This window comes from Pristis pectinata, chromosome 6 (assembly GCF_009764475.1).
Source record: "Pristis pectinata isolate sPriPec2 chromosome 6, sPriPec2.1.pri, whole genome shotgun sequence".
Lineage (NCBI taxonomy): Eukaryota > Metazoa > Chordata > Chondrichthyes > Rhinopristiformes > Pristidae > Pristis > Pristis pectinata.
The window spans coordinates 45189430-45213708 of NC_067410.1; the positions used below are offsets into that span (position 1 = coordinate 45189430).

The 24279-nt window shown below is 42.9% G+C and overlaps 1 protein-coding gene across 1 annotated transcript in view; it reads right to left on the reverse strand.

Annotated features, from left to right (window-relative positions):
- sema3h (sema domain, immunoglobulin domain (Ig), short basic domain, secreted, (semaphorin) 3H) overlaps positions 1-24279 on the reverse strand; it is a 145604-nt gene that overhangs the window by 41224 nt on the left and 80101 nt on the right. The window contains exon 5 of the mRNA XM_052017396.1: positions 16843-16936. Within this exon, the coding sequence (XP_051873356.1) occupies positions 16843-16936 (94 nt within the window). The remainder of the gene's footprint in view (positions 1-16842; positions 16937-24279) is intronic.

Sequence of the window (24279 nt, forward strand, 5' to 3'; positions counted from 1 at the left end):
ATAAGATGTAGAATATTCCTGAGGTGTTTGTGTCAGGAATAGAAAAGCTCAATTCTCTGCAGGAATGATATATATGTAAAATTGGGTGGGTATAAGTATCAGAGAGCAACTTATAGTTGATTGGATTTATTACACATATAAATAAACGGTAACCTGCTCCTGACTGACTGTGCATGCCATGATTTATTAAAGTTTCAAATACATGCTAGGCAACCAGGTCATCCTGGCTGTCTAAACAGGACAGTGTACTATTCATCAACCTTAATGTGCAAGCTCTCTCTTTCAGATCTTGTCTCAGACCTGTCAACATTAGATGACTCAAATGTTTTACAATTTAAACACAGTGTGTAGCCTTTGGAATATGTATGTGTGTCAGAAACTCTTTTATCCCTGAAACAAATGGAAACAGATGCAATTTCTGGAGCCCAGCATTAGCCTCAAAAAAAGTTTCATTGAAAGCTAAATTTAATTGCAACCTTAGTAAGGCTGGGTCCTGGAAATGTGTGGGTGATCACACGTGTCTGGGTGAAAACACACACATGCATGCACACACACAAACATGCAGACATATGCAAAAACAAACACATTTACAGGCACACAGCTTGTGCGATCTCAGCTAAAATTGCTAAGTATTAGTCCAATTACTTGCCCCCATTAAACCTTAAGAATGTTGACATTTCACAACATTAGCTACCTCACCTCACAGCATAATCATCTGCCTAAAGCTGATGGACTCATATTTTACATCTGCTTATCAAATTTCAATCATGTCCAACTGTAATTTTAATTTAATTTAATCAGGGAAGACATCGCAACTGAACTAGATTGGTAAAAGTCAAGTCCCAGGAGAGGCTGAAAACGGTAAATTATTTTCTTCCCTGTTAAGGGACCGGAGCAGAAACAGAGGTTCCATAAGACAGCTTAGACATCTCTGCCTGAAACATTTAACCCCATCAGATCCCCACAAGATACCCTGAACCCACTTCCACAACCTATTATATGCTGGTTGTTGCTTCCTACCAACTTTTTGTGTTCAGGGTGGGAAATAAGCTAAAAAATCCTTCGACCTGCATCCTTGAAATGAAGTGGGTGCAGACATAGTGGGTGCATTCCAAAGTTCCTTAGATTCTGGAAATGCCCTTGGGATTCAAAAAACTGCAAATGTAATACCATTATTCAAGAAAGGATAAGATAAGATAAGATCTTTATTAGTCACATGTACATCGAAACATACAGTGAAATGCATTTTTGTGTAGTGTTCTGGGGGGCAGCCTGCAAGTGTCGCCACGCTTCCAGCACCAACATAGCATGCCCACAACTTCCTAACCTGTATGTCTTTGGAACGTGAGAGGAAACCGGAGCACCCGGAGGAAACCCACGCAGACACTGGGAGAACGTACAAACTCCTTACAGACAGCGGCGAGAATTGAACCCGGGTCTCTGGCGCTGTAAAGCGTTACGCTAACCGCTACGCTACCGTGCCTGCCCTGGTTAGTTTCAACATTTAGCATTGGGAAATGCCGACATTCTTTACAGGCTGTCCTTAGGTAACAAACATCCAACTTACAAACACCTGTACATACAAATGAGCTCCCATAATACTACCAAATCCATAAGTCTGACGTACGCACATACTTTCGTTCCTACAAATGGCAGAACTAGTTTCCTCTCTCCCTCTACTTTTAGTGATTGTTCATTCTTACCAGTCTTATGTGTTTTTGATGCCATTCATTACATTGGATATAGTGTACCCAATATACAAAATGTACTGCAGTTGTTTACCTCAGCTTTTTTGCCAACACCTCCCAAACACACAGCCTCTACCACCATGAAGGAGAAGTGTTTCAGACACATGAAAACACCAGCAACTGAATATATCACTTGGAAATATATCACTGATCCTGCATCATCACTAAATCCTGAAACTCCTACCCAATAGCATTATAGGAATACCTTCACCAGGAGGAATGCAAAGGTTCAAGAAGGTGGCTCACCATTACCTTCTCAAGGGTTATTCAGGATGGGTAATAAATTCTGGCCTTGCCAGCAATGTTCAGATCCTGAAAGATGAATAAATAAAAAATAAATGGTGAAGAGGGCTCAATATGCTGGCGATACCCTGTAAAGATTTGAACATGCCCAGAGAAACTACACAGTTAAGGGCAGGACCCTTAACAGCGATCTTGGGATCCAAGTCCATAGCTCTCTGAAAGTGGCCGCACAAGTTAATAAAATGGTAAAGAAGGCATATGACATGCTTGCCTTTAGTAGTCAAGGCACTGAGTTCAAGAATCAGCAAGTTATGTTGCAGCTTTATAAAATTCTGGTTAGGCCACGTCTAGATTGTTGCATTCAATTCTGGTCGTCCCATGATAGTAAGGATGTCGAGGCTATAGAGAGGGTTCAGGAGAGGTTTACCAGGATGCTGCCTGGATTAAAGGAGAGGCTGGACAAACTAGGCTTGTTTTCTCTGGAGCAACACCGTCTGAAGGGAGACCTGATAGAAAACTATAAAATTACGAGAGGCATAGATAGAGTAGACAGCCGGCATCTTTTTCCCAGGGCCGAAATGTCTAATAATAGAGGGCATGCATTTAAGATGAGAAGGGGAAAGTTCAAAGGAGATGTGCAGGGCAAGTTTTTTTTTGCACAGAGTAGTGGATGGCTGGAATGTGCTGCCAGGGGTGGTGGTGGAGGCAGATACAATAGTGGCATTTAAAAGGCTGTTAGGAACATGAATATGCAGAGAATGGAGGGATATGGACCATATTCAGGCAGAAGAGATTAGGTGTCATTAGCTTAATTAGTTCGGCACAGCATTAAGGGCTGAAGGGCCTGTTCCTGTGCTGTACTGTTTTATGCTCTATGTTCTATGTTCTATGACTGAAGGATTCTGTGGTAATAACAAAGTTCAGTAACATTTGTTGACTCTCTAGTATTCAATGTCACTGCCATCTTCCCCTGGTCAAGGCTTTTCCTATTCTGGTCAGTTGTGAAGCTCAAATAAATAATTACATCTGCATAAGTGCCATGTATTCTCCAATCCGTCAATCATTTCGTCCAGGCTATTTATTTAATGGTGATCTCAAAATCACTGTCACACCGTAGGTCTTCCTCTGCCACTGTGAAAATACCATTCATTTCTCAGACTGTGTCTGGTCTTTGGTTACATGTGCCAACCTTGGGACATTTGAAAATCACTAATGGTGCACATTAAAATGTCCTTTCAAAGATTTTATAATTATCCTGCTGAGAAATCTCACCCATTTTTCACAGTAATGGTAAATTCTCCAACGCCTTGTCGGTCTCCAGCCCCACTACCACTTATATCGCCTTCCTCTTGCTGAGGATGGCCACCTCTCCAGGGACATCAATGATATCACCTTATCTCAGGGACATCCCCACTCAGTTCAGGCGTAGGACAAAAGGCTGAGACTTCCTGTACTTTTCAAGTTTACCAAAATACATGCGAGGTGCCATCCACTCTGTCTGGAGAATGCTGCTCCCTGTTAGTTGGCACTTGAATAACGCTTAGCTATTTCCTAGAGCAGAAACATCCCATCCGACGACAGCTGGCACAGTGGTGCAGCTGGTGGAGCTGCTGACTCATAACTCCAGAGACCCAAGTTCAATCCTGACCTCCAGTGCTGTCTGTGTGGAGTCTGCATGTTCTCCCTGTGACCGCGTGGGTTTCTTCCAGGTTCTTTGGTTTCCTCCTACATCCCAAAATCACGTGAATTGGTAGGTTGATTGGTCACTGTGTTTTTGCTCTGGAATTGATGGGAATGTGGAGAGGATAGGTTACAGGGGGATTTAGTGAGGGAATAGGGTTGTCCTGTGGGCTGGCATTGACTCAATAAGCTGAATGGCCTTCTTCTACATCACATGGAAACATACAAATAAATATGTAAATAATCATCACAGTCTAGCAACTGTAGACTCTTCTCTATACTGATGTTCAGTTAGAAGGTACAAGCTTCTGATAAAAAATCTTTTATTGAAGATGAAAAATACTCAACTAATGACATTGGCTGATACAACAATGTATCAAAGCTCATAACACGTGATACACATAATTCTTGAAGATATAAATCCATTCAATATATACCATCCTGAGGATTAGGTAGGAAAATGGATTTGAGTCTGTGCTCATATCAGCAATGATTTTATTGAAAGGCACAGCAGACTGAATGGCCACGAGACCTATTGCTGGTTCCATTTCTTTTGTTCTAACGTTCTATTCATATCAGGAAAGGTGGGCGAGTTTCTGACTCATGCTGCTAACTGCTCACTTGGAGTCAAAATCATGCCCACACATTGTCCTGCCTGTGGTTGACTTGGTTCCTTTTGAAAGTGCTTAGCAATCCTTCTCAGGGTGGTTAAAACCAGCCAGCTTCAAAAGCAGCAGCATAACAAAATCCCAGTCTTTAATTACAGACTTTGAGGGAGAGAGGCAGCCGTGAACCTATCATTCCTTCCTCAAACACAGCACATTGCAAAGAATGTTTCAATTAAAACAATTGGAAGATGTGGGTTGAAATTACTAACATACAAGGACATCAGAGATCCCATTAACTAATGTTTCTCCAGGAGGTGAACCACAAACTTGCTACTTTGTATGGCTCCATTGTTAAGATGGCATTTCATATTCTATTGAACTCTAGGGCGGCGCAGTGGCACAGAAGGGTAGCATGGTGGCAAAACTCGAAGAGCTGCTTCCTCACAGTTCCAGCAACCTAGGTTCAATCCTGACGTTGGTTGCTATCTGTGTGGAGTTTGCCTGTGACCACACGGGCTTCCTCCAGGTGCTCCGGTTTCCTCCCACATCCCGAAGATGGCCATTGTAAATTGCCCGTAGTGTGTAGATAAGTGGTAGAATCTGGGTGGGGGTGGAGAGGGTAGTTAATCGGAATGTGCAGAGAATAAAATGAGTTAGGGTAGGATTAGTGTCAAAATGGGTGCTTGATAGTCAGTGCAGACTCAGTGGGCTGAAGAACTTGTTTCCATGCTATATGACTCTATAACTTCTCTCTCTCTACAGTTCACTTTGTCCCACATTAACAACTGGGAGTTTTTTATGTTAAATGCCGGAAATACTCCACAGATTAGGCAACATCTGTGGACACAGAAATGCATTTAATGTTTCAGGTCAAGAACGCTTCTTTAGAACCAGGAAAAGTTAGAAAACAAGAAAGTTTCAAGTTGCGGAGTGGAGGTGGGGGGGGAGGTGGTGGGAAGGGGAATATCTGTGACAGGATAGACACCAAGAGAAAATGGATGACACAGATTGGCGTCCACTGAGAAAGGGCAGTGAAGGTTTGTTAATGGCAGCTTCCAACCGGATTAGCTGCTGGAAATGTGGAGCTGATGTATCTGCTGGCTGGGGTGTCTTAGGATCAGGGGCCACAGTCTCAAGATAAGGAGAGAACTATAAGGAGAAACATTCAGGACAGAACTAAGAAGGAAGGTCTTCACCTAGAGGCGGTAAATCTTTGGAATTCTCTACTGAATTGTGGAAGCTCAATTGCCTGAATATATTCAAGGCGGAGATTGACAGGTTTTTAAACTATTAAGGGAATCGAGAGATATGGGATTAGTGTGGGAAAGTAGCACTGAGGTAAATAAAAATCAGCCATGATCTTATTGAATGGGGGAGCAAACATGAGGGGTTGATTAGCCTACTCCTATTTCTACTTTTTATGTTCTTATGTAACATCCCATTCAGTTTATTGGGGAAGGAGATCAAAAGATATTGAACAAAGTCAGCAAAGATTCAATTGAGCAGTGGGCTGAACAGCTTACTCTGTTACAATATTCCCAGGTCTCCTCTAGCATGCCTAACCCGGTCCAGTTGCAGGGAACTTCTGCTCCTCATTAGGCCAAAAAAGACTTGTCAATTGGGTTTGCCTCCCACCATACCCGGGGTTTGAAGTCTGCTCTGTTGCCCAGGCAAACGCCCTCTGGAGTTTCAACAGGCCACCTGGCAGAGTGACGAAGGAAACTCAGCCCGTGTTCCCAAGTTGAAGATCTGTATCATAGCTTTCAATCAATAATTCATAATTTCCCATGCCTGAGGGCATAACAAGGGGGATGAATCATTTATTGAGTATGTGTTGTGCACGAGGCTGTAGTCACTTTGGTTTACTTTGGGCACACAGCAGCAGACATGAGCTAGGCAACATCCTGTTTTATCAGTAACATGGTAAATGGAGGCTCCATCTGTCTGCTGGATATCAAAGCATCCACAGTGCTATTTCAAGGAGGTGCAGCTGAATTTTCTTTGGTATCTTGGCAATATTTAACCCATTAAAACAGATCTTGTCTTCCATGACTTAGTTGTTTCAGAATTATTGGTGTCTACGATTCAAATGTCTTGCATTGGTTCTGAAGGTCTTTGGGATGTCCTACGATCTTGAAAGGCTCCACATAAACACACAATCATTCTTCAACAAAGCCATAAAGCAACACCTACAAATGAAATGAAAGCTCAAATTGGGGGAAGAACGGCATCTGACATAGATCTATGCTGTTGAATCACTTCAATCACATCTACCACGTTCAAACCAGATGCTGAGTGATGGGGGTGGAGATGATAGGAAGGAGCCTGAAGGAGTGCCAGATATTGAGGGGGTTACTTAGGTGAGTGACTATTGAAAGAATGAGGAGATTCGGGTAAGGGATGGGAGAGAGAGGGGCCAAGGAACAAAAGCATTTGTGTTTATGCCCATATGTCCATGTTGCACGCATGTGCTAAGTTCATGCAACAGCGATTGGTCTCCAGATGCCTTGATCCCTTTTGCCCTTGAACCAAGTCCTCACTCTATGGCAGCAGGTATACAATGGCCACCACACGTTAAGACAATTCATGCACCAATATCCTTCACTCCTCAGAAAGGAGGGAAAACAAGTCACCCCCAACCAAGAGGAGTGCCTGAGGAGGAGGATACTGGGCAGAATAAACAGGTGGTCAGTGTGCAGCACATGAGTGTTACCTGGCTCTTCCAACTCACTATTTTGCTGGTGAGACCACCGTAGGAAGCAGGAGGTCAGAGTCAATTGTGCTAGTCAGGCTTGCTACAGAATAAGATACAGCAAGCATCATGTTATGATAAATGGGAACAGGAATAGTAAATGGGAATAGTGTAGATAGGTACAACAGGCGACATGGATACGAGGACGGCACAGTAGCATAGCAGTTAATGTAATACTATCACAGTGCCAATGACCTGGGTTCAATTCCCGCTGCTGCCTATAAGGCATTTGTACATTCTCCCCGTGTCTGCGTGGGTTTCCTCCAGGTGCTCCCACATTCCAAAGACGTACAGGGTTAGGAGCTGTGCGCATGCTATGTTGGCACCGGAAGAGTGGCGACACTTGCGGCACATTCTTAGCAAAGCAAAAAGACAAATTTCACTGTGTTTCGATGTACATGTGACTAATAAATAAATATCTTCTATTATCTTATTGGAAAAAGCCTACTGGTATTCAGAAGCAATATGGTTAGCTTTACCAATTTTATTGGTATAAATGCAGCGTAAAATTGGTTTATTTCCAGCATCGCAGATAACTGCATTGAACCAAGTACGATATAGTGACTATGTAATTGAACAGAAGACTGTAGACGTAATGTGGTAAATGGGTGTAGACAGGTGCAACAGGCAACATGGATACGGTGGGCAGAAAGGCCTGTTTCTGTGCTGTATGGCTCTGTGACTCTCTGAATTCCTCTGCCTTCTCTCACATCTCCTTGCCCCATGTACTTTTTATAACAGCAACACAAGAGACTGCAGAGGCCGGAAGCCGGAGCAAAAAGTAAACGGCTGGAAGAACTCAACGGATCAGGCAGCATCTGTGGAGGGGAATGGACAGTTGACATTTCAGATCAAGACCTTTCATCTGGACTGGGATTCTTTTTATAACATCCCGTTGGCAGCCTCAATTCGTGGTGTAGGGTGTGCCCCTGCCCTAGGTAGCTGACAGATTAATTAAACACAAGTATGTATCCAGGTTTCAGAACACTTGAATCCATCCACATGGCTACAGGAAGTAATGCCAAAGAGGGTTGTAGACTTAGCCAGCTCCATCAGGGGCACAGCCCTCCCCACCATTGACGACATATTCAAGAGGCGGTGCTTCAAGAAGGCAGCATCCTTTACCAAGGACCCTCAATATGCCCTCTTCTCATTACTACCATCAGGGAGGAGGTACAGGAGCCTGAAGGCCCACACTCAATGATTCAGAAATAGCTTCTTCCCCTCCACCATCAGATTTCTGAATGGTTCATGAACCCATGAACGCTACCTCATTATTCCTCTTTTGCACGATTTATTTATTTTTGTAACTTATGGTCACTTTATGTCTTGCACTGTACTGCTGATGCAAAACAACAAATTTCTTGTCAAATGTCAGTGGTAATAAATCTGATCCTGATTCTGAAACTTAAAACATTGATTGATCGCCCTCTGTTATAATAAATGCATACTGGCATTCTGTTATTGGCCAGGATGGGTTTGAAAAATGGTGTTAGTCGAATCAGGGATCAAAGTTTGGGTCACGAAGCCTGGAACTGTGTTTTCTCATGGTGAGGAGGCACTTAGACACCATAACGTGAAGCTTCCTTATTCGACAGGACCCTAGCCCAGAACACAGTAGCAGGTGGGGAGATTAGGCCCGACAGTGGGGATGTGGGGGTAATTTTGGATCCCTGACTCTGGGGCATGTGGGTCTTTCTTTAAAATGTTGTCATCTGACCCACCACAACCACCTGTTCTGGAAAGGTTAAAATTACCCATATTATCTCTGACCTTTAATGACCTTCAGGATAACGTTTACAGGCATTGTTAATCCAACAATGAAGTGCTTTATTGCTAGCCATGTGATAATGGACAGGCAATACACTTCAAGTAACAAACAATCTGCTGGAGGAATTCAGCAGGTTGAGCAGCATTGGGGGTGGGGGGGGGTGGGGGGGGGGAAGGAATTGTCAACGTTTCAAGCCGAAACCTTGCATCAGGACTTTTGACCCATAATGTCAACAATTCTTTTCCCCCCACAGATGCTGCTCAACCCGCTGAGTTCCTCCGGCAGATTGTTTGTTGCTCCAGATTGCAGCACTTGCAGTCTCTTATGTCTCCAGTCTTTTTCAAGTGTTGCTAGAAGTTCACCAAGACACCAGGAGAACTTGAAAAACAAAGGACTGCAGATGCTGGAATCTAGATGAAAAACACTATCGTGCTGGAGGAACTCAGCAGGTCAGGCAGCATCCGTGGAGAAAAGCAGTCAATGTTTCAGGTCAGGACCCTTCTTCAGGACTGAAGGTAGGAAAAGGGGAAGCCCAATATATAGGAGGGAAAAGCAGAGCAGTGATAGGTGGACAAAAGAGGGGAGGTGGGGTGGGCACAAGGTGGTGACAGACAGATGCAGGTAAGAGATAGTGATAGGCAGGTGCAGGGGAGGAGGGGAGAGCAGATCCACTGGGGGATGGGTCAAAGGTAAGAGAGAGGAAAAGAGGCTAGGAAAGTGAAAAGGAGAAGCAGCATGGTGGGGTGGTTTTTGTGGGGAAGGGGGTTGGGGATTACCTAACGTGGGAGAATTCTCCCTCACACCTCCTATCACTACCTCTCACCTGCATCTACCTATCACCACCTTGTGCCCACCCCGCCTCCCCTCTTTTGTCCACCTATCACTGCTCTGCTTTTCCCTCCTATATATTGGGCTTCCCCTTTTCCTATCTTTGGTCCTGAAGAAGGGTCCTGACCCGAAACATTGACCGCCTGCTTTTCTCCACGGATGCTGCCTGGCCTGCTGAGTTCCTCCAGCATCATCGTGTTTTTCACCAGGAGAACTTATCCCCTATTGAAAGTAGTAGCATGGGATGAACTATATTTACCCCAGATGGTGGACAAGAGTTAACTTCTCATCTGTAAGCAATATCTCATAGCACTCTACTAAGCTTAGACTGGTGATCAGGTTTGGGTTCACAACTCTCCAATAAACAGAGTGGTACCAACTGAACAAAAGCTTGTCTGTGAACCAGGATTAGACCATGAAACCATAAGATGTAGGAGCAGAATCAGGCCACTCGGCCCATCAAGTCTGCTCCACCATTCAATCATGGCTGATTTTTTCCCCTCAATCCCATTCTCCCGCCTTAGCAATTAAGGTAACCCTTAACCCCTTTACCAATAAAGAACCTGTCAATCTCTGCCTTGAACACACCCGATGACTTGGCCTCCACAACCCTGCATGGCAACGAGTTCCACAGATTCATCGCCCTCTGGCTGAAGAAATTCCTCCTTATCTCAATTCTCAAGGGATGTCCCTTCATTCTGAGGTTGTGCCCTCAGATCCTGAACTATACTACTAATGGAAACAACCTCCCCACATCCACTCCATCCAGGCCTTTCAGACTTTGGATGCATGGTTCTTGTTCCTTAATTTTTGTGACCTCCATGGATATTTGACCTGATCTGACTTCCAGTCAACTTAGATCACCAGCAGCACTCTATTGTGACTCCTACCTCCTTCCCAGATCTGTACTAACTACTTTAATCATTGTGACTATGGGGTCTGCTATCCTACAAAACGCTTTAACGCAAGTCCTTCACATGCATTTTGTAGTGGTTCCTTCAGCGTCACTAATAATATCTACACAACGCTGTAAAACTTTTCCTAGGTTGGAAATGACAGAAACCAGAAGGCATAGCTTTAAGATGAGAAGGAGAAAGTTTAAAGGAGATTTAGGAGGTTTTTTTTATTAAGCAGAGAGTAGTAGGTACCTGGAACACACTGCCAGGGGAAGTAGTAGAAGCAGATACGAGAGCAACATTTAGACAGAGATAAGATCAGGCAGGGAATGGAAGGATATAAACCATGTGTAGGCAGACGGGATTAGTTTAAATTGGCATCATGGTCAGTACAGACATTGTGGGCCAAAGGGACAGTTCCTGTGTTGTACTGTTCTATGTTCACAGGGGACTTCAATGGAGTAATATCAAATAAAATTTGATACCAAGCCATATAAGGATATTTTGGTCAATGAGTCTGGTTTTAAAGAATGCCTTAATGCAGGAAAGAGGAGAGGATTAGGTAGCAAATTCCATCTCTTGGCAGCTGAGGACACATCCACCAAAAGTGGGCAGGAAGCCAAAGTTTAAGGAGTACGGAGATCACAGGGGGCTGGAAAAGGCTACCCAGAGATAGAGAAGTGAAGAAAGCATCACAATTCTTTTTATTCATTAAACCAGCTAACCCGGGGCAAGTTATTGTCACAGTTACAAGGTTTGGAATCGGAAACACACCAGGCGTTTGGCCAAAAGCCATGCACCGATCTGCCTGCTATCTGTCTTCGTCCCCTATTACATCCTGCCCTCTCTATACCCTGTGGGTTCCTCATTATCCCCATTTCTTTTTGCTGGCTCCTCGGCTGTTCCAAAGGAGCCTGATTTATTTTTCTGATCTGATGACACATCTTCAAATTTGACTTTGATAAGTGTGGATAATTAAGCAGAGCCTAAAAACTCAAACGAATCTCAACTTTGTGCAAGAGTGTAAAATGGATGCTTGTGAAATAATACTCCTTTTTCTATCCTTCATGGTGACTTCAGTACATAACGTCTTTGGGAGAGGTGTAAAATGAATGAAGTCTCGCACAAAATTAACATTTACTGATAACTATGCTGACGCTATACTGCAAATTCAGCATCAAATTCGTATTGGCATTTGTGTATCTTCACAGAGAAATTTCATGTGGAAATTACTGTCAGAGTCAAAGAGCACAGAAATGGGCCCTGCAGCACACAAGAGTCCCTGCTGACCATCAACCACCCACTTAGAATAATCCTACACTAATCCTGTTTTATTCTCACCACATCCCCACCAGTTTCCTCCAGATCCTACCACTTACCTTCACACTAGGGATAGTTTTACAGTGGCCAATTAACTGACCAACCGGCACATCCTTGGGACGTGGGAGGAAACCGGAGCACTCGGAGGAAACCCATGGGGTCACAGGGAGAATGTGCAAACTCCACACAGACAGCACCCGAGGTCAGGACTGAACTCAGGTCCATGGTGTTGTGAGGCAGCGGCTCTACTTGATTTAACGACTCATCCAAGTCTTGCTGTTGCTAGGGTAATTTTGAGGCTAAAAGTAGTGAGGAGACTATCAGCGCAGGTGAGATGAGATCACGGATGACTAAATTCACAGGACAAGTCCTTGCTGGTGATGTTTTCCTTATCCCCAAGGAACTGTGCTGCCTGTTCTGAAACCAGATGAGTGAAGTTCTGAGGGTGTTGGAGGTCACCAGGAAACAGACGAGACCTTGAGGGTGAGGGGCGATGTCGGCTCTCAACAGCCAGCCTATTCTTTCTGCCCTCAGCTTTCCTTGGCTAAGATAAGAATCAGCAGGTAATGACTTAAATGCAAAAGTGAGAGGCAGGAAAAGAACAGCTGGCCCTTCAAGACACCCTCCTCCATTCTCTAACCACATGACCACAGTACTCCAGGAGTGTCACGATTGGGGAGCCACACCCACCCATTCACATAGCCACCTAGCTCACCCGTGCGGTAGGACTAATGGGCCATTGCTGGTAACGGGGCCGCAAGCCCTTCCCTGGCCAGTAACCACAAGGTTTCCTATCTACAGGAACATACCTAGTTCCTAGTCCCTTACAACAACAACCCAACAGTATTACAACATTGTGTTTTGTCGGGTAACTTCTTGTCTCAGCAGGAATTTAATACCACTGTTTGGGTTGCAGCCACTTGCTTTCCTCAAAAAAAACCTCTCATAGTTTGGGTACACAACAGTTCCATTTATCAGCTGCCACCCTGAGGTTCCCTAAAGGAAGTCTGCCAAATTTTCACCACTCCACTATTGACTACCCAATACCTCACTGCCATTTCTCACTAAATCCTTCTGTACCTCCTCCACTCTTTCCTCTTCAGACCTATCATTTTTAACTAAGTTTTAGTTCATTTGTCTAATGTGGCATGGTATAAAGTTTTGTCTCATAACTGCAAAATGCTTGGAAATTTTGTTTACTACATTACTAGTAGTAGATAAACACAGTCATTGTGGTTGCAATTTCAAATGATCTCTGATTTCCAGCGATGCCTCAGACCTTCTGCCCGGATTGTCTGGACGTTAATCGTTAATTCAACCCTGACTTACATGTTAATGTACTTTTCATGTGGGATTTCTGCAATGATCCAGTCTGCTCATGGTGAGCTTCACAATCCTCAGGTCCTGTGATGTATAAGCGACTCAATTCAAAGTATCCAGATTTTAATGTCTCCGGGACACTAATGCTAGCCTGTGACTCCAGTGCATGTGTAGAGCACGTTACGGAGCATTAGGCTGCAACCCAGCAGCTCCGTTCATGACAGCTGGTAGGACAGCTGCTGATAACTCACTAGGTTACCTAAGCCAGCAACAGTCAGTCCTCCCTCACCAGACCTCATGATAAATCACAAGACCTGGTGACAGGACACCAGAAATGGAGATCCCTGGGAAACAGCTGAGTCTGTGGGATATAACAAAGAAGAAGCAGACTGAGACTAATTTTTTCCTCCTTTCGTGTCACCCACTGACTACCCTAGAATGCAAAGTATCACCCACCAGATTATTAGTCACCAGTCACTAGATTTTCATTTAAAAGCAAAAAACTACAGATGCTGGCAATCTGAAATAAAAACAGAGAAATCTGGAAATAACCAGCAGGTCAGAAAGAGAAAGGCTGAGTTAGCATTGCAGATTGAGGGTCTTTTATCAGAATTGGCCAGTTTTGACACAAACAGGAAAGGCTGGTTATCCGAAGTCAAATTTAGAGTTGAGTTTATTGTCATATGCACAAGTACATATTTGCATAGGTGCAATGAAAAACTTATTTGCAGCAGCATCACAGGCACAGAGCATCAGATAAACAGCATTCACAAGAGAAACATAAATTAAATATAAATTATACACAATCTTTGCGAGAAAGAACACAATTGGAACAAAAAAAAAGTCCATTTTAGTGCAAAGTGCTCAAAGATGGTCATATTGTTGCTAAACTGCAGCGTTTAGGGTTTTGCCGGTTGGTTCAAGAACCAAATGGTTGAAGGGAAGTAGCTGAGATCGCATCAATGTGCTGGGTCCAGGACAGGTCATCCAATGTTAACACCCAGGAATTTAAAGCTGCTGACTCTCTCCACCACTGAAGCCCCAGTGTAGACTGGCACATGTTTGCCCTCCTTCCCCTTCCTGAAGTCAACAATCAGTTATTTAGTTTTACTAACATTGAGTGAGAGGTTGTTGTTGCGGCACAACTCAACCAGGTGTCCTACCTCATTCCAGTAAGCTGATTCATCACCACCTGTGATTCGTCCAACAACAGTAGTATTGTTAGCAAAAAAATAGTTTAATTCAGTGTTGAATCCAAAAGGATGTAATGTGGCAGATGGAAGATGAAATGCTATCCCTTGAGGTTACGTTAGGCATCATTAGGACAATGTAATTGGCCAAAGACAGAGAGGTCAGAGTGGAAATGGGATGGAAAATTAAAGCGACAGGCAATTGGGAACTTCGGGTCATCCTTAGGGACTGTTTTCTGAAGTGGTCACTCAATCTATGCTGGCTTTCTCTGGAAGAGATCACATTGTAACCGCTGAATGAAATAAACTAAACTTGAAGATTGCCCATTCACAAGTAAGTGTTTGGGTCCCCAGCTGGTGTGAAGGAAAGAGGTAAAAGGGCAGGTATTGCATCTCATGGGAAGGTGCAGTAAGAAAGGGAGTGGGTATTAGGTGGAGATGGAAGAGTAAACCAGAGAGTCATGGAGGGAATGGCCTCTTTGAAATGCTGAAAGGAGAGTGGAAGATGTTTTTGGTGGTGGAAATTACAGAGCACAATCTATTGAATGTGGTGGCTAGTGCAGATGAAGTCTGCGGGAGGATAGGGGGTGAAAGTGGAAGTGCAGGAAGTGGAGCAGATGCAGTTGTCAACTACAGGAGAGAGGAAGCCATGGTTAAGGGTAAAGGTACTGGTGTGGAAAGTCTCGTCATCAGAACCCATATGACAGGGCTGGTGAAACTGGGAGAACAGAATGGAGTCCTTACAGGAAGGAGCGTAGGAGATTTTTCTCTGCCTGCCAGACATAGAGTGAATATAGAGTCCATCGGCAAGGTTATGCTGTGCTTTGCGTATGTTCCAATGTTACAGGACAACTGGCAACATGCCTCCCATGGTCTTCATCCAACTCAAGGTCCTGAGCTGTGGCCTGCACTCAGGGCAGAAGCTGTTGCCTTGAAGATTTGACATGAGCCAAGCAAATGTTTCAATTTGATTCAATAAGTGACAGAGACAGAGTGCGGGCAGGGAGGGAGCACAGGTTACAATGGTTCGACAATACAGACCTTATAACCAGATAGTCAAGCACAGGTTATGTCATCACTTTCACAAACACATCAACACGTATGGTGAATTGGAGCCTAGTAAGTTATGTCAGGATGGAGAGACACACGCTTGATGATTCAAATAATATTGAAGGGGTTTGCACCATTGAGGTTAGTTCCAAAACTCACTGTACACTGCTGCCATCATGTAGTTGGTAGCGTAGTTGGTAGCTTTTAAGCTTCTGTGTTAGAAGGTTAGGGTTTAAGTCCACTCCAGTGACTTGAACACAAAAATCTCTGCTGAACCTCCAATGTAATCCTATTGCACAGTCAAGGGTGATTTCCTTCAGACAAGATGTTAAAATGAAGTCCTAAGCCCACATGCGTGGATGTAAAAGAGTTCCTGACACAGTTTCTGAGGAGAGTTGTGTCCAGTTGCCTGAGATTCCTCAATCACTATCACTAGAACAAATTATTGGGTTACTAACACTAAGCTGTTTGTCGGACTTTCCAATGCACAAATTGGCCGCAATATTTCCTGCATTACAACAACAACTATTCTTCAAATATCCTTCATTGGCTGGGGCATCCCCACAGTGTGAAAGATACCAAATAAATGAATGGCATTCTTTCTATTTATGTATTGAATAACCTAGAGTTCAGTTACAATGGTGACATTTCTGTTAATGGATTAAACTGTTAGCCTTTCAGTTCTGGGGATTGGTTCAAGTCCAACCAAACACACATTCGGATGTGTGGTGCGTTGAGCTGCATACCATCATTTCCCTTTTGGACTCTAGATTCAGATTCTAAGCTAAGGTTTCCATGTATCAGACAATCTCAACTCTGTTTTCTGCAAGGACGAAGGCCAAATAATCTGGTGATGAATGGGTAATGTCACTCAGAGTTTGCAATGATATGTAACAAGGGAAATGGAAAATATCACTAAATGTCAAAAGATTGACATCAAACCATATTTTTCAGATGATGATGATGAAGGAGTGTTACATTGCAGTTGATGTGTCAATGGATGGAGTGGGAGATCTCAGACTCTCCGATTGGGGTGGTCCATCACTATAACCTTGTTCCATTTCATGTATGTCTATACCTCTGTTGAATCACTTTTTAGAACAATCACTCAGTCTGAGCTGAAATGTCAAGGCACTTGAGGCTGGCACTGAACAGGCAATGCAATCCCCTAATGCTGACATCAAATGCACAATGGAACAGAGCTCTCTCTCATCCAGCCACATCAATCTTCACTTGCCTCGAATTCAATACAACCCATTAATTACACAAAAATAAGAACAAGGTGAGCACTTGTTAGAAGAGCTAACTATTATTATAACATATAAATTTTAACAAATGTGACTTCAAAGCATGCCAGCACAAACATTCCTGAAATGGCACACTGTCGCACTCACTTTCCACTCCACCCAGGGCTGTCCCTGTCCACGACTACTCACCAATCATCGCTGAGGCTATTCGCTGCTGAGGGTCATATGGACACTTCCCTTTGCCACATTCTGTCTGCTCGTGGTGTAGCATTAGCTGCTCCTCCTGCAGCAGTGGATAAAGGGTGGGGGGGCAGGGCAGGGAAGGGAGACAGAAGAAATGCACAGGGTCAGCCACAGTAACAGATACCAGCATCAAAGGAACCATCCGGCCTGCCCGCCTCAGCCCCCAGCCACCCCCACCATGAGGCATCTCCACATATCTTGTGGAGAGAACACAGCTGCCAGGTTCACAGAGAGTGCAATGACTATGGTTATTTGTGAAAATAGAGCAAAGACACTCATATTTTGTGAGAATAGAGGTAATAATAAGCCCCAAGATGCTTCACAGGACAAAAATGGTTGTATCATGCACAGGAATGCAAGAGGCTGCAGAGAGTAGAGGACACAGCCCAGTCTACCAAGGATCCCCACCATCCTCTTCTCATTGCTAACATCAGACTGGAGGTACAGAAGCCTGAAGTCCCACACCACTAGGTTCAAGAACAGCTACTTTCCTACAACCAGCAATTCTTGAACCGACCTGCACAACCCTAACCCTACCTCAGCAATGGAACTCTATAGACCTCCTCTTGCATGACCATGGACTTGTCTCTGTGGTTTTTTTGCACTATTGTCTTGTTTTGCAAAGACATATTCTTCACTGTCTTGTATACTTTATGTATAACTAACTTTCTGTGTGTTGTCTGAATCTACGTGACTGTGATGCTGCTGCAAGTTTTTCATTGTACCTGTACCTCACCGTACTTATGCATGTGAGAATAAACTCAGCTTGACTTGAAAAACTGATATTAAAACCAAAAAGGGGGCATTAGGATAAATGGTCAAACACCTGATAAAAGAAGTGGGTCTAAGGAGTGGTTTAAAGGAGAGAGAAGGTGATGTTTTCGGAAAGGAACTCCATTCCAGGGCTTGGAGTCAGGATGACTAAAGGTACGGTGATGTGAAGGTGTTTCAGCTTCAAAACTGAGTTACCAGAATAAGTCATTAATCTGAAATGTTAACGTTGCTTCTCTCTCCACAGATGCTGTTTGACCTGCTGAGTGTTTCTGCCATTTTTTTGCATTTAGTGCAGTGAAATACCCTTCTCTACACAAGGAGCAGATTTCATCCTATGGTGGCACATTGCTTAAAGGTCAAGCACCTTAATATTGCTCTAATTCTGGCTCCTGCACATTCCCAATACCCTACTTTCCACTAATTGTGGTTCTGCATTCAGCTTGCTGGGCCCAAAGCTCTGGGATTCTCACCATGAATCTCCCAACTTTCTTTCATAGTTGGCCCCCTGAACTTTTTGTTTTTTTTTAGTGAAAATAAATTAAAAGAACACTTTGGGATGAAAAATTAAGTTTTATTTATTTACATGAAAACAATCTGCATTGACAATAATTTTATTGATAACTTAAAATATGATTTTGCCAAGCATTGTTAATAACCAAAATAAAAACACAAATTGAACTCAAGATAAAACAGAAAATATTATGCTCTATTTTTGACTTTTCTTAAAACTTATCTCTCTGAAAATGCATCTGTGCTAATATTTCCATTTGGGTACTGTCAATTAATGTTGTGATTTCTCTCTGATGAAATCTTGGGACATTTTATAACTTTAAAGGTGCTATATAAGTCTATGTCATTGTTGTCATATTTGTGTGACCCTAAGAGACACTTGGAACAGGCACACGATGAGTAAGTGACAGGTCCCATTAGATAGCAAGCAAATTTTTATGTGCCAGATGGAAAAGGAGTCAAAGTGACATAAGATGGAATTGAACAGCATGTATGTTATTGGCCTTAAGGTCTTGCCTCGAGGGATTGTAATTTTGTGTGCCATGTGTAATGTCAGTGCAGGAGGGCAGCCAACTGCGTAGTGTAATGTTATGATCCAGGATCGTTCATCCATTGCCAAAATGGCAGCTGCCTTGAACTTTGACCCTGGCAAAGTCTAGCGGCTTGTGCGACATTACACAGTGTACCCCAACAGCTGCCTTTGCTGGTCGACAAGATTTTTTTTCTGTACATACTAAATGCCTATTTTACAGGGTGCCTGACAGGGTGGATGACAGGGTGGATGTAGAGAGGGCATGTCCTTTTATGGGAGAATCTAGAACTAGAGGACGGTTGTTTAAAAGTATGGACCGTTGATTTAAGGAAGAGATGAGGTAATTTTTTTTTTGTCTCTCAGTTCTTTCAAACTCTTTTCCTCAAAGGGTAGTGGAAGTAGAGTCTATGAATATTTTTAAGGCAGAGGCGAGTAGATTCTTGATGAGCAAGGTAAAAGGCTATTGAGGTTAGGGAGGAATGTGGAGTTGAGGATACAATCAGATCATCCATGATTTTATTAAATGGTACAGAAGGGACAAAGGACTGAGTGGCCTACTCCTTCTCCTAGTTTGTATGTGCGGTATCACACAGCACAGAAACAGGCCCTTCTGCCCACTGAGTTTGTACTGACCATCAACCTTCCTTTACACTCATCCTACATTAATCCTATTTCATTCTCCCCACATTCCCATCAACTCCCCCCAGATTCTACCACTAAACACTCGGAGCAATATGAGCAATTTACAACAGCCGAGGAATCTACCAACCTGCACATCTTTGGGACGTGGGAGGTAACTGGAGCACCTGGAAGAAACACATGCAGTCACAGGAAAAACATAAAAACTCCACGTAGACAGCACCTCAGGTCAGGATTGAAACTGAGGCAGCTGCACTACCAGCTATGCCACCTATCTTAATATGTTTTTAAAAGACTCCCTGGGATAAGATCTTTCAAGGGATCTTCTCATCAAATTCAGAGGCTGGGGGAATTTGGTGTAGATGGGTGAAGGAAGCAAATCCCTTTCCATTTCCCGATCAAAACCTGCCCTCATTAAATTTTGTCCTTTGATTCATCTTCATACATTTACAGTGAGTGCCAGCTGGATATTAGATAATCTTCAAACTCAAACTATTGATATAGAAACATTACCAGAACAGTCCAATGAATAGCCAATGAATAAAGTAGAATGGATTGAAACGTTAGCTAAAGTAGAGTGTGAGGAGCTACACAACCAAGGCCGATGGGCCGAATGGCCTACTCTGGTAACATAACTTGTTGACCTTATTTTCCTTCTCAAACTGGGATTGCTGTACTAAACTGTAACAAAATTATAAAGGTAGCACTTTAATACCCAGCTGAAATCAGTTATAGATTTGAACCTTCTGACCTGCATGCCTCAGTTTCCCCTCACTCTGGGATGCATTTTCCAATTGAAGTGTCATATTTTTACATAACACTTCTTAAAATCAACAGGTGTGGGTTTTACTCCCAATCAGATCCAAGTGACTTCACAGAATTTGGAGTGGGCAAAGAAATTCTCCAACCTGACCTCAGTTCCCTGCTAAAACTGAATTTGGCACATTTGATTCCATTTCATTCCAGAAACTCTCTTGTATTTAACACTTGTGGCTACTAAAGACAACTTTCTCCCCTCAGATTTCTACAAAGTTTTAGGGAGCAGTACAAACTACCAGTGATGCCACCAATCACAGAACACATTGCATAGAAGAGCAGCAATCTCTTCAGTCATTTTCACAGTTACTTTCACACTGCCATTTGCATATATGCCTAGGGAAAATACATACCCATGCACACTGTGATGAAAATATACATCACAACAAGCAGCATTTTCCCAGGAGCTGGTCATTTAACTTTCATAATACTTAACTATATTTGATTTGAACAAATTCATAGAGTCATACAGCATGGAAACAGGCCCTTCGGCCTCTCTGGTCCATGCCGACCAAGATTCCCATCTAAGCTAGTCCCATTTGTTCACGTTTGGCCCATATCCCTCTAAATATTTCCTGTACACTATCTAAAACAAGTGCTTTTTAAATGTTGTTCATGTACCTGCTTCAACCACTTCCTCTGGCAGCTCATTCCATCTACTGACCATACTCTAGGTGAAAAAGTTGCCCGTCAGATTCCTATTAAATCTCTCCCTTCTCATGCTAAACCTATGTCCTCTAGTTCTTGATTCCCCATCTCTGGGAAAAAGAATGTGCACTTTCACTCTATCTATGCCCCTCATGATTTTAAACATTTCTACCATATCACCCCTCATTCTCCAATGGTTCCAATGAATAAAGTCCCAACCTGCTCAACCACTCTGTACTCAGTCCTTGGAGTCCCAGCAACATTGTTGTAAATCTCATGTGCACTCTTTCCAGCTTAATGGCATCTTTCCTATAGCAGGGTGACCAAAACTCAAAATATTCCAAATGTGGCCTCACCAATGTCTTGTATAACTGCAACATAGCATCCCAACTTCTATACTTAGTGGTTAGTAACTTCTTTTCTTGTCAGTCTGATAAAATGTTTTCTTTTGTTCAAATCCTAGAGGTGAGCATGAAGTGTTGTTTCTCTTGTTTCAATTCATTTAAGCGAGAAAGCAGATCAATATGTACTTATTAGTTTGCAAGAATCACAATTGTATTTTGTAAATGTAAATAGATGAACCCAATTCTGCCTTTTAATCTGAATTGCACTAGCCCAGATAAGATTTAGGTTTCCATTGCAATGCAGCACCAGCAGTTATTGGCATCTTCAGGACAAATTGCCAAAGTTTTATGCCATTAATTAGCATTCATTACCATGCAGCATGTAGGAGGTAAACTCAGGCACCATCAGGTTGGTTTGCTGGTTGCTTGATATGTAATTTAGTCTGTGTGTGGTGGTTGATTGTATGCTTTACTAAAATGTGTTCAAGGAGGTTAGTAAAACCCACAGCCTTGTGAGGAAAAAAGTCTGCAACGATTTTCCTTCCCAAATAAATTTGCTATGGCAAGTCCTCATTTTACATTTGCAGGCTGTGTAATATATACTGGCTCATTTTGAAGCTATAACATTTTGATAAAGCATGTTTTTACAGGATAATATTTTATGGATTTATTCTATCATTGCAAACCAAAACTCAAGGGCAACAAACGGAAGGAAAGTGTCCCAGTGTGTGACACACGTTCTAGAATACATTCCTGTAAACATCATTATCCGATGCAGCCAATGTGACCACACATATCTGGAAACCAGCAGAAGCCCTGGATGGTTGAGTTATTGGAGTCATTTGTGCTGGTGTCTATCACCAAAATTAATGAATGGTGAAAGGTTTTCAGAGATAGTTTCCATGAGCACAGAAACACCTTCTGAGCTGAGTCAGAGATAATAGATTTCTGCTCATTAAGCAAATCAAGATCTGTAGGGATAGTGCTGGAAAGTGGTGCTGAGATGGAAGATCAGTCATGATCTTGATGAATGGCAGATCAGGCCAGATGATGTAGTCTTATTTCTCATGCATCTCATTATTGAAAAGAGTGTTAACGCGGCCCACAGTATAAAGATGTAACAACTTCAACCGGCAGGGTTACCAACAGCTCCTCAAACCATCTGTGGATTATTCCTGGGTTGACAAGGAGGTACCCGACTGACCTCTAACCAAAGAAATTAAAACAAATCCAAATACCATCTGAAGCCCTGAAGTAGATTCAAGTCTGTGACTCCTCCATTATTTCATACATAACTGTAACTCTCAACTCGATTCAGGTTCTCACATTTATTATTAGACCCCAACCCATCAATTAGATTGTAGTGTGCCTTCAGAATTGAGTATTCGCTATTGCTCTTCATAACCAATCCAAATCCCTTAAATTACTTAATTGTGTGCTCACTGTTGGAAATTTATATAAATCTGTTGGGTATTTCCGATGATATCTAAATCACAGTTGTGTTCAGTCTTCCCACTGGCTTTGATGTCTGGGTCTGATCTGCCCACATGCTGCACAAGTAGAGATTCATGAAAGACTTGCCAAACTGAATGACATTTCAGATGAGGAGGTGAAAGGAGAACTTGGGTCTGTTCAAAGTTTAAAGGAACACTATTGTTAGCACATAAATTAAATCCTGCACTCTATTAATCCCTGAATAAATGAGTTTGCAAACTTTCTGCCACACCTACTTAACACATGGGAAATGATAGAACAAACAACCTACTGGAGGAACTCAGTGGGTTGAGCAGATTCTGTGGGAGGAAAGGAATTGTCGAGGTTTCGGGTCAAAACCCTGCACCAGGACTTTGAAAATGCAAGGTGTCAACCCAAAACATTGACTATTCCTTTCCTCCCACAGATGCTGCTTGACCCACTGAATTCCTTTAGCAGATTATTTGTTGCTCCGGATTCCAGTACCTGCGGAATCTTTGCATAGGAGATGATATCATGAATGCAAAAAGAGAAACTGCTGGAAATACTTATTGGGTCAAGCAGCTTTTTCAGAGAGGGAACATTTCAGGTCAATGAACCTTCATCACAACCTTCACCTGGTGAAGTTCATTGAAATGAAATGTTGACTCTCTCTCTCCACAACTGGTGCCTAACCAGCTGAGTATTTCCAGCATTTTCTCTTTTTATTCCAGGCTGCCAACATCTGCAGCTTTTTATTAATTTTCTACATTTAATGAGTGTTCTATCTCAAGACCTTGAAAATCCCAGAATTCCTCTCTTTTATGACCACAAGTTACCTCAGCACATTTGGCATCATTGACACCGTGAAGTTGTTCTGTTGAGTGAACAACTTCCCAGTGGGAAGACTGAGCACAACTGTGATTAAGACATCATAGGAAATACCCTGCCGATTTATATCAATTTCCAAGAGTGACCACACAATCAAGTTCGATTGTTTTGGACAATAGAAAAACAATAGCATCTTCAACTCATCCAGCCGTCTTTCCCTGGACTCAACCCCTGCCAGCGGTATTAGAACTATATATCTATATATTTCTCGGATTTCTTTAGAAGGAAACACTGATTGTTTAAAGAAACACAGGATGTTTCTCCTGCTGTGAAAGTTGCTTCTACCATCTCACCAGCTCAAACGCAGCAGAAAGGCCATTTGTTTTTTCCAAATTTTTTCAGCTCTCATCACCTGACAGCAGTGTAAGATAAGATATCTTTATTAGTCACATACACATCGAAACACACAGTGAAATACACCTTTTGCATAGAGTGTTCTGGGGGCAGCCTGCAAGTGTCACCATGCTTCCAGCACCAACCAAGCATGCCCACAGCTTCCTAACCCGTACATCTTTGGAATGTGGGAGGAAACCAGAGCACCTGGAGGAAGCCCACGCAGACGCACGGGGAGAACATACAAACTCCTTACAGACAATGGCTGGAATTGAACCCGGGTCGCTGGCACTGTAATAGTGTTACGCTAACCTCCACACTACTAGGAAGGGCTTTAGTTCTTTTGTACTCCCTGAACTCCTAATATATGGGTACTTCAACTGTGACCTTGGAGAGAATGAGCTGGCAGATTATTTTACAAATAGTGGATCCGCATTATAGTTT